The sequence below is a fragment of the Choloepus didactylus genome, chromosome 21 (genome assembly GCF_015220235.1).
Source record: "Choloepus didactylus isolate mChoDid1 chromosome 21, mChoDid1.pri, whole genome shotgun sequence".
In the NCBI taxonomy this organism is placed as follows: Eukaryota; Metazoa; Chordata; class Mammalia; order Pilosa; family Megalonychidae; genus Choloepus; species Choloepus didactylus.
The window spans coordinates 46803636-46813434 of record NC_051327.1 but is presented as its reverse complement, the minus strand read 5'-3'; the positions used below and the strand labels follow the sequence as shown (position 1 = coordinate 46813434).

The following is a 9799-nucleotide window of genomic DNA, read 5'->3' as shown; positions in this document are numbered from 1 at the left end:
TCAACAACAAAAAGACAAACAATCCAATTTAAAAAAAGGACAGATGATTTGAATAGACATTTCTCCAAAGAAGATATAGAAATGGACAATAAGCACGTGAAAATAGCCTCAACATCATTAGCCATTATGGAAGTGCAAATCAAAACCACAAGCTGCAACTTCACATCCACTGGAATGGCTGTTATAAAAAATATGTATAAAGGAAAACTACAAGTGTTGGTGAGCACACGGAGTAATTGGAACCCTTATATGTTGCTGGTGGGATGTAAAATAGTGTAGCTGCTGTGGAAAACAGTGTAGCAGCTCTTCAAAAAGTTACACATAATCCATGTGACCTGACAGTTCCACTCCTAGGAATATACCCAAAATAATTGAAAACAGGAACTCAAACACATATTTGTTAACCAGTGTTCATGGCAGCATTCCTCAACAGATGAATGGAGAAACAAAAGAGGTTACCAGAGGCTGTGGTGGAGAGAAGGGGAAATAGGGACTTACTGCTTAATGGGTACAGTTTCTGTTTGGAGTGATAAAAAAGCTTTGGTAATGGATGGCGGTGATGGCAGCACAACATTGTAAATGTAGTTAATGCCACTAAATTGTACACATTTAAATTGTTAAAATGGTAAATTTTATGTTTTATATATGTTACCACAATAAAATTTTTAAGAATTAGATGGGAATGTATGTAACATGCTTAACCCAGTATCTGGCACATCATAAATGCTCAATAAAGTGGCTATTTAATAATAATATTTTAGTAGGCAAATAAGCAGATGGTGAAGTGGATATAGGTCACTCTGAGAAAGTCAGCTGAAAATAGAAAATGGAGACAGAAGCCAAAGGGCAAGTTTTTTATTGTTTTTAAAGCAGACTTTCAGGCTGGGGTGTATGTTTGGGACAGGAGACTCTGAGACCATAAAACTAAAAGAGGAGCAAGAAGGAGTAATAGGTGGGGCCATGTCCCTGGGGAACAGAAGTAGATGGGATCCAGGCACGGCTACATGGGTTACATTGCATTTCCTTGAGATGGGATGGAAGCAAATAAATGTGAATGGTCATAATGGTAAATTGGGAGTCAGAGTGGTTAGTGGAATGTTGGAGTGCCTATTTTTGACACCTGTGTTCTCTTAGTGAGAGAGAAGATCCTCACTGGTTGGGGATCTGTGGAAGGCCTAAGCAATGTTGAACGTTTAAGTAGGGTTGGAGCTCAGGGAAGGGTATCTTGGCTCCTCAGCAGCATTGTGATCTTTTCTTTCCCATTCAGAAAGAAGCACGAAGACAAATGGGAGATTAACCCAGACCAGAGCTATAAGTTAATTCTTGGTTGCAGGTAACAGAAAATCAACTACCTTAAGCAGAAGGGGTAATTTATTGGCAGGCTGTTGAGATCCCTCACTGAATATGGGGGCAGGCCAGCAGCTAGTCATCGAATGGAATCCATGATTGAAGTGCCTTAGCTAGGAAGTTGTCTGTCACTTCTGCTCTTCTCAGACCACATTCTGGAACTTGGCCACCAATGGCTCCCAAGTCAAAATCCAGGCCCAAAGCAAGTTACAAAATCCCCAGGTAAGGGGATTTTTGACCCAGGTTGGGTCAGCCCGGAAAAATGGTAGGGAAAGGGGTCAGTTCTAAAGCAGGGGGCTTGGCAGACATTCTGATAGGTCTCTGCTATGGCAGAGCAGGTCTCCTGATCTGAGGGGTGGGATCTGCACCAAAACAGTAAAATCTCTACTCAGTCAAGGAACTAGATTTTCATTCTGTAAACAAGAGTAATTCCACAAGGAACATAATTCATTCATCAGACATTTTAATGAGATCCAACCTGGTATGGCCATGGGTAGCTCACCAGCCGAGGACAGACAGACAATGCAACGTGCTAAATAACATAACAGAGGTAATTACAAAACACTAAGTGTTCTTCAGCTCTCCCCCACTCTGGGGTTGAGCTCAGGAGAACTGAAGAAAGCCACTGGGATAGGAGGATGAGAAATCATGTTTGGAAACTCCAATTTGGTGCAGCTGCCCGAGGTAAAGTGGCAGGCTGGGTTCACAGTAAAGCTTTATTGAGCACCTCCCTGGTGGTGGGTGCCATAGTGACGAGGAAGACTCATTGCTGCCCCTGTGGAGCTTATGTGAGCGAGACAGGCAAGGATGCAACTTGATTGGTGACTGAATTCTTCCTGCTCTGTAGACTTCAACTACCTTTCTTCCTACCCTTCTTGATTGACCTCATTTTGTGAAAAGTAATGTTGTGTGAGGTCTCTGTAAGGTTCTGTGCTGATTCTCCTTATTTTGATGAGAATCACAGTGGGTAAGACCCATTTCTCAAGGATTTTCCACCCACTGACTGCCTGGAACTAATCCAACGCCACAGGATGAAGTACAACCAACAGATCCCATTTTTCCTTCTTGCTCATCGACCAGAGCTCCCCTGCTCTTCCTTGAAATCAGCCTTTTCCCAAAGCTTACTGCACTTTTGTCCTACACTTGACTTGAACCAACTTTCCAAATGCAGGGTACAGAAGACTTAGCTTCATAGCATGTAGTTAAAAAAAAAAAAAATAGGGCATTTAAAGTCTGCAACTCAAAAAACTCAGTGCATCTGCCGCTAGCCCAATGCAATCTAGGGCTGTTAATACCAGCACAGACCAAGGAGGTGGGAACGCAGCACACTAAGTGGTGCTGGCTTATTCTTAAAAGGAATACTGAAAAACCAGTGCCTATCTGGAGACCACATGTGGGAAATGAAACCCAGTCTTTAAGGAATGATTGACCCAATTAGTGCTATTTAACCTGAAGACTTGGAGACAAAGTACTGTTATGATAGTTATCTGAAGGGCTCTGGGCAAGGCTTCTAGGAAAGGAGAATGCAGTACTCAACGACCTCCTAAAGATCACCAGTATTCCATAATAAAACAACCTGCCTTGTGAGGTAGTAAGCTCCCTGTCAAGGGAGGATTTTAGGCAAGAGGTGGAAGACCACGTGGCAGGAGTATTGTAGAAGGGTGCTAAACTAGGTTTGTTCAAGCCTGGTATGGAGGAAGAGGCAGAGGAGAGGAAGGTCCTGCCACCTATGAATGGGATTCTCTTGACTTCGTGTGAGGGGACAGGTAGTCCCTGTGTGCACACACTAGGAAAGCAGACAGCCCCTAAAATAGATGGAGAGAACTTCTAGCCCTGACATCCATAAGAAAGTATTTATGGGGAAACATTAACCGAATCACATCACCTCTCACAACAGAACTGTCTGCTCTAGTCACACGCAGTAAGGCAGCCAGTGCGGTGGAATACACTAAAGAGTTCAGGTCTGTGTAGCACGTACCAGGAGACATGGGTTTTAGTTCTGACTCTGCCCTGTATGACCTGGGGCTTCTCTTTCCCTTCTCTCGGGCCCTCCATGTAAATGAAGGGGTTGAAATCCTTAACTTACACAGTCCTTCCCATTCTAAAGGGTGTTGCCTTTTGAGCTGGACCCCGCTATAGCAGATCTAGGGCTACAGTTTGGGGCTTTGGGGCTACACTTGTGGACAGCCAAAGACCACCTTTGGCGGAAGCAGCGGCCACACTCAAGGCAGGGGAAAGGTTTCTCCCCGGTGTGCAGAAGCTGGTGCTGAGCCAGATGGCTCCACTGGGCAAAACGCTTGGAGCAAAGGTCGCAGGCATAGGGCCGCTCGCCTGAGTGCACGCGCCGGTGGCTGGCCAGTAGCGAGGGGTAGGCGAAGCGGCGGCCACAGTCATCGCACGCATGCAGCTTCTCCTCAGTGTGCGTGCTGCGATGTATGGCTAGGGAGCCGCTCCGCCGGAAGGCACGTCCACAGTCTGGGCAGGGGTAGGGCTTCTCTCCCGTGTGCAAGAGCTGGTGCTGCAGCAGGGTGCTGCGCTGGGAGAAGCGGGCCTCACAGTGCTCGCAGGCATAGGGACGCTCCCCGGAGTGCACGCGCCGATGACTGACCAGACGGGAGGACGAGGAGAAACGCCGCTCACAGTCTGGACAGGGATACGGCTTCTCGCCAGTATGGATGCGCTGGTGGATGACGAGGGCGGTCCGCTGGCGGAAGCGGCGGTTGCATTCCAGGCAGGTGTAGGGCTTTTCGCCTGTGTGCGTGCGCTGGTGGATGGCTAAGAGGGAAGGGTAGGCGAAGCGCCGGCCGCAGGTAGGACACTGGTGGGGTTTTTCGCCTGTGTGCGTGGTCCGGTGATTGGCCAGGGACCGGCTCCTACGGAAGCAGCGGCCACAGTCTGGGCAGTGGTAGGGCTTCTCGCCGGTGTGGATGACCTGGTGCTGGGAGAGGTTCTTGCGCTGGGAGAAACGCTTGCCACACTGGTCACAGACGTAGGGGCACTCCCCAGAGTGTGCCCGCCGGTGACTGACGAGCAGGGACGGATAGGAAAAGCGACGCCCGCAGTCTGGGCAAGGGTAAGGCTTTTTCAGATTCTGGGCACACTTGTGGCTCTCCAGGGCGGGATGATCAGGGAAGGTACAGCCACAGTCAGGGCAGATGGGGCCCCCAGAAGTCTGCCTGGGGATAAGTCGGGGTTTGCTGGGCCGCCGCCCTCGCTTCCCCTTTCGGGGTGCCTCCTTGGGTGGGAATACTTCTTTCTCCCCATTCTTTCTGGTTTTGGTTTCTACAGGGACACAAGGAGAAATTAATTTAACACTAGGTTCCTACTCTCGTCTTTCACAGTGCTGTGGGTCAAGGTTACAAGACAGACTCAGTCCCTATCCTCGAGGAGCTCACAGGGTTAGAGTCACAGACAGCCAAGTATGACACACCGCTAGGGAAATATGGAAGGCATTACAGGAGCCTATATCCCAGCTTGGGGAAGTCGGGGAAGGTTTCTTGGAGGAGATGAAGCTGATTTTAAAAATTAAAAGTTTTACATTTTTAATGAATTTACATGGTTCAAAAGTCAAAATTATTTAAAAAGGAACACAGGGAAACCTTGCTGCCACCCCTGACCCTGTCTACCCTGTGGAAACCCAATTAGTTTTTAGTTTTTTTTTTTAGGCAAATACAAATACACTCTTCTCCCACATCTTAAATAAACACATATTATGCATACTTTACTATACCTTCAGTTGTTCACTTAATATGGATTCTGAATATCATGTGAGCACATGTCCATATTCTACTTTACAGCTGCACAGAATTTAACTATGTGCCTGAGCCATAGTTTATTTAACTTAGCTGATTCTTAAAGCTGGAATTAACATAATGGAGAAAGGTTGCAATGGCAAACCAGGCAGAGGAGATAGCGTAAAAAGTGCCAAGGCTCAGTGTGCAGAAGGTACCACAAACTGTGAGATCTTCAGAGATAAAAAGTGTAAGGCAGGAAGTAGAGACAAGAGGCACGAACTGGATAGTGACTGGGTCATGGAAGACCTTGTAAGCCAGTGGTTCTCAAACTTTATTGTGATCTGAATCATTTGGAGGGCTTGAAAAACAGGTTTCTGGGACCTAATCTCAGAGTTTCAGGCTCAGCAGCTCTAACGTAGGGCCTGAGAATTTGCATTTCTAACAAGTTCCCAAGCAATTCTGATGCTACTGGTCTGGGGACCATGCTTAGAGAACCACTGCTGTGAGCATTAAGGAACTTGGGCTATATTTTCTCCAGCTGGTCCTCAAACCTCGACACACATGCAAATCGACTAGGGTTGTTTAAAAAGATACAAGTTCCTAGACCCACAGGAGGGAATCAGTAGTTTTGGGATGAGATCCAGGAATCTGTATTTTTAGCAAATTTCCCCAAGTGATTTTGATATAATTCATAGCCATTCGAGAGGCTGCCTTAGCAGAAACTAAGCAAAATTTTTACACAAGGAAATATCATGGTCAGATCTGAATCTGAAATAGTTTTGGCCTTAGAGAATTTGGCACAGAAACTCTAGTTCAGAGAGTTCCACCTGCCTCTATGGCTGGATCTGGGATGCTTCTACCTGAATGTTGTTAACCTGAACCTTGCCTGATCACGGAGAGAGCACAGTATGTCCTGCACCAATCAGTCATCCTGCCAGATGAGGCAAAAGAGGCCCCTGCACCCAGAAAGCAGCTCCCAGCAGCTCCCTTCAACCAGAAACCAGAAAACTCAAAGAATTACAGGGTCTCTCAGACAACCCAGTTCGGGGGTGGGGAGATCCTGGGAAAGAAGCAGGAAGGTAGCTACTTTTAGATGCTCACTGATGAATTCACACAATGGAGAACTGCAGGTGGTTAGTTTGCCAGCTGACATCTGTGAATCTTTGTTCAGTGTTGTGGACCAACCCCATTATCACAGGTATGAAGACCCTGAGGTTGTGAAAATGAACACAGCAAATGGAGTGCCACAGAGTGGGCCGTGGGTAACCTTAGCAGGACCAAAACTATGGACTGGGTCATTAGAGGTTAGAACCAGGACGTTATTGGAGGGCTGCAGGACCTCCATCAGCATGTTTCACTCACTTCTCTGGACTGTTATCCCTCTCGGGCACTCCTGCGGATCCAGGGCAGCCGGTTCCCAGTCATCTGTATTTCGTTCCAACCAAGAGATGAGGGCTGGTTTGGGACCTGCGCACCCTGGGTTAAGAGAACCAGTCAGAAAGCCCAGCTCGCAGATAACGATGGGTAAATGCCTACCCAGTGGCATCTCCTGCCGAGTTCTTATTTCCCTCCCCTGACCCAACCTGTTTGCAGGCCTGGACCCTGGACTCCCTGCCCTCCCCCGCGTCCCCAGACACCTCCATCCCTTCGGGCCCCGCGGAGGCGGATTGGGCCAGGCCTCACCGAGCGCGCCCAGATGGCCATAGGTCTCCCGCATCACGTCCCGGTACAGGGCTCTCTGTGCAGGCCGCAGACACCCCCACTCTTCCGGGGAGAAGTACACGGCCACGTCCACGAACCTCACGGCCCTCGGCCTCCTTCCCCTTCTCCGGCCGGGTCCGACCCCTCCTGGTCCCCGTGCGGAGAGCGGGGCCGAAGGCGGCGCCATTGGACCCATAAAGCCGGCCTTCCCAGTCCCGGCCTCGGCCCCTGGGCGCTGGCGGACCCCGGGATTCAGGAGCCCCCACTGGATCCCGGCCGAGGGTGCCCGAGAAGGCCCGGGGGGGTACCGGGATCGGCCGTCTCTGGAAACCTATCCGTTATTCAGGCAAGTCCTGCCGGAACTTGAGTGAAAGGCACTGGAAGATGCCTTCGGGGAAAATGGCGGCGCTGCCGCTGCACCGCTTTTGCCTAGAACACCGGCAGCTTCCAGATATCGATTTTATTGACCCGAGCGCCATGCCGGCTTCCTAACCTCTTTGCCCTCAAGTGTAATGGCGCTGCGATTGGGCTTCACGCCCCCTTTTCCCCCACTGGACACGGTCATTGGGCAGCGGCTGAAGAACGAGCGTTCTGATTGGGTATTGGCGGACGCGGCCTGTTTGAACGAAGCCAACAGATGCCTAAGGGCAGGAAGCTGGGCCTTTCGAGTCGGGTGACTGCTCTCTGAGGAGGGACGCGGCAAGCAGGGATCCGTAAAAGGACCGAGGCTGTTTCCCACTGTTCTCTAAGCAGACCCAGCCCAGCTCTGAGGGAGGGAAGGATTAGAGCGACGCCAAACCGGGGCTGAGATGACCCTGGGTTCCCATTTGCGGCTTTCTAGGTGGAGCCTTCACTTTGGATTATGGTTAACTTCCTTGTTGCTCTTTTGGGAAGGGAATTCAGGTTAGCGTTTACTGGGGGCAGGTCCCGTGCCCAATATATTACACCCTTCATTTTATTAAATATTTGGTACCAGTATGAGGTGATGATTATCATTCTGGCTTTGCAGATGAGGAAACGGAATCTCAGAGGAATTCCATGAGTTTCCCAGGGTCAGGCTATTAGCGACCCTATTAGTGACAGAGATTTAAACCCAGGCTGACAGGGTCTTTATTTGTATCACTGAACTGGTCACCCTTCCCTCATTCTTTTCTAATTTGCTGGCTAACTCGGAAATCCACCCTAGGTCCTGGGTCGCTCCTCAGGATCAATTGTCATATCTTTCATCCTTTATTCTTATATGACATTTGTTCAATGTACAAAGCATAGTTCCAGGCACTTAGGGGAGGTAGGGTTTCAAAAATAAGTCACAGACCAGGCCCTGAATGGCACTTACAGTCTGCTGAGGCAGACAGATGAATTCACGAATAATAATTTGCAAATAATAATAGAATGATCCAAGCAAGCTGTGTGTGTGTGACAGAGACAAAAAAATTGCTGTCAGAACCAGCCACCACCACCCTCTCCCCACCACCCTATTGTTCCTGACTTATGCATAAATGTTGTGGTGCAGTTCTACCAGCTCAATGCTCAGTTGCAGGGGATCTGGCAGCAAGAGAGAGTACCATTTTCCACACAAGTGACAGACCATATCTCTCTCTCCAATCCATTCCTCAGTATTTTTAAAGTATCTACTCTGGGCAAGACACTTAACCTTGAAGCCTTCAGAGGATAAAGACCAATAATGTGACTGGAAAAATCACAAGATCATGACAGCTTCCAAAAGTGGTAGGTAAGACGTTCTGAGGAAGATAATTGCTTTATCGGAGATGGTAGAATAAACTGCAGTTAACACCCACTCATTTCTACTCTGTGTGAGGGACGGGAACTGTTTATTGAAAAAACTACTTGATGGGGGAGATAATAAGATAGAGTAACTCCTCATAATGAGCTTCCAGATTGATGCTTCAAGTAGGAAATGAGTGTAGACCATGGAGGGATACATTTAGGGAGGACAGTGGTACTTAATATACATTTGTCAAATAAATAACTGAATTCAATGACTATAAAGGTCTCTGGCACAAAGCCAGAGATTCAGAAAAGTTCTAAGTGTGAAGGGAATAATGATACTTTCTGATATATTAAAAGATGCATTTATGGCAAAACTGGAGGACTAAGTAAATTGGCACCACATATTGGAGGCCTTCATCCTGTCCATTGGGGAGCTCCTTCATAGCACCTGGCCAGGTCACCCCCACTTCTGTAATAGACCTGAAAAATAGGGAACATGAACTGTGAGGCCCTGGTCCCCAGGGGCAGAAGCCTGGCACGAAGTCTTGCCCTGAAGCTCTCCATCCTTCTGCTTCTCCCCTTCTGCCTGATGGATCCTCTGGTGGACTTTTGGGGCATTCTCTCTGTTTAAGGTTGTCCCACAGTCTGTGCTGGGAAAGGGCCTCTCATCAGAGTGGATGTGCCCGGGGGCTGAGCAGGAGGGCGGAGGAGTGAGGCAGACGCCATGCTCTGGGCAGGGGTGAAGTTTCCCGCCTGTGCGTGTGCACACAAAAAGAGGCTCCCCGGCCTCTTTGGCGGAAGCACTGTCCGCAACCTGCGCTCTGGTGGGGCTTCTTGCTGTGGGGATGAGCTGGCGCCACAGCAGGTTTTCCTGGCAGGCAAAGCAAGCGACTCATAGTGGGCAGTGATTGTGGTGTCACCAAAGCATACTTGCTGGTGGCTGGCCCAAAGGGATGCGCTGCCAAAGTGGGGCCACTGTGTGTGCGCACCACGACTTCTCCCCACCAGTCTGCATCTGTGGATAGACGGCACAAGTAGGGCTTGTTCTCTGGATGGAGCGGCTGGTGCTGACCCAGGAGATCCCTCCAGAAGAAGTGACACCACATGGCCCACAAGCCATGGGGACAATCACCAGAGTGGATCCTGCATGTGAGACCAACAGTGAGGAGGAGGCAAAGAGTTGTCCACAGTTGTGTTTGTGTGTGTGTGTGTGTGTGTGTGTGTGTGTGTGTGTGGCCAGAGCCTCACTTTTTCAGAAGCAGCTATACTGGGGGCAGAGAAACAGG

At 49.0% G+C, this 9799-nt stretch overlaps 1 protein-coding gene across 1 annotated transcript; it reads right to left on the bottom strand.

Moving 5' to 3' along the window:
* Positions 1-1793: 1793 nt before the first annotated feature.
* Positions 1794-7308, bottom strand: LOC119517888 (zinc finger protein 689). The gene is made up of 3 exons (XM_037814951.1): positions 6765-7308; positions 6444-6557; positions 1794-4629 (listed from the first exon to the last, which is right to left on the bottom strand). The coding sequence occupies exons 1-3, from the start codon at positions 6976-6978 to the stop codon at positions 3449-3451; spliced, it is 1509 nt and encodes a 502-aa protein (XP_037670879.1). The 5' UTR covers positions 6979-7308; the 3' UTR covers positions 1794-3448.
* Positions 7309-9799: the final 2491 nt, after the last annotated feature.

Bases quoted from the DNA above. Each gene is read 5' to 3' on its own strand.
- LOC119517888 (XM_037814951.1), bottom strand. From the start codon at position 6,978: ATGGGTCCAATGGCGCCGCCTTCGGCCCCGCTCTCCGCACGGGGACCA. The intron at 6,558-6,764 runs GTGAGGCCTGGC...CTCTTAACCCAG, and splicing joins TGGCCATCTGGGCGCGCTCG to GGTGCGCAGGTCCCAAACCA. The intron at 4,630-6,443 runs GTGAGTGAAACA...GTGTCCCTGTAG, and splicing joins AGGGATAACAGTCCAGAGAA to AAACCAAAACCAGAAAGAAT.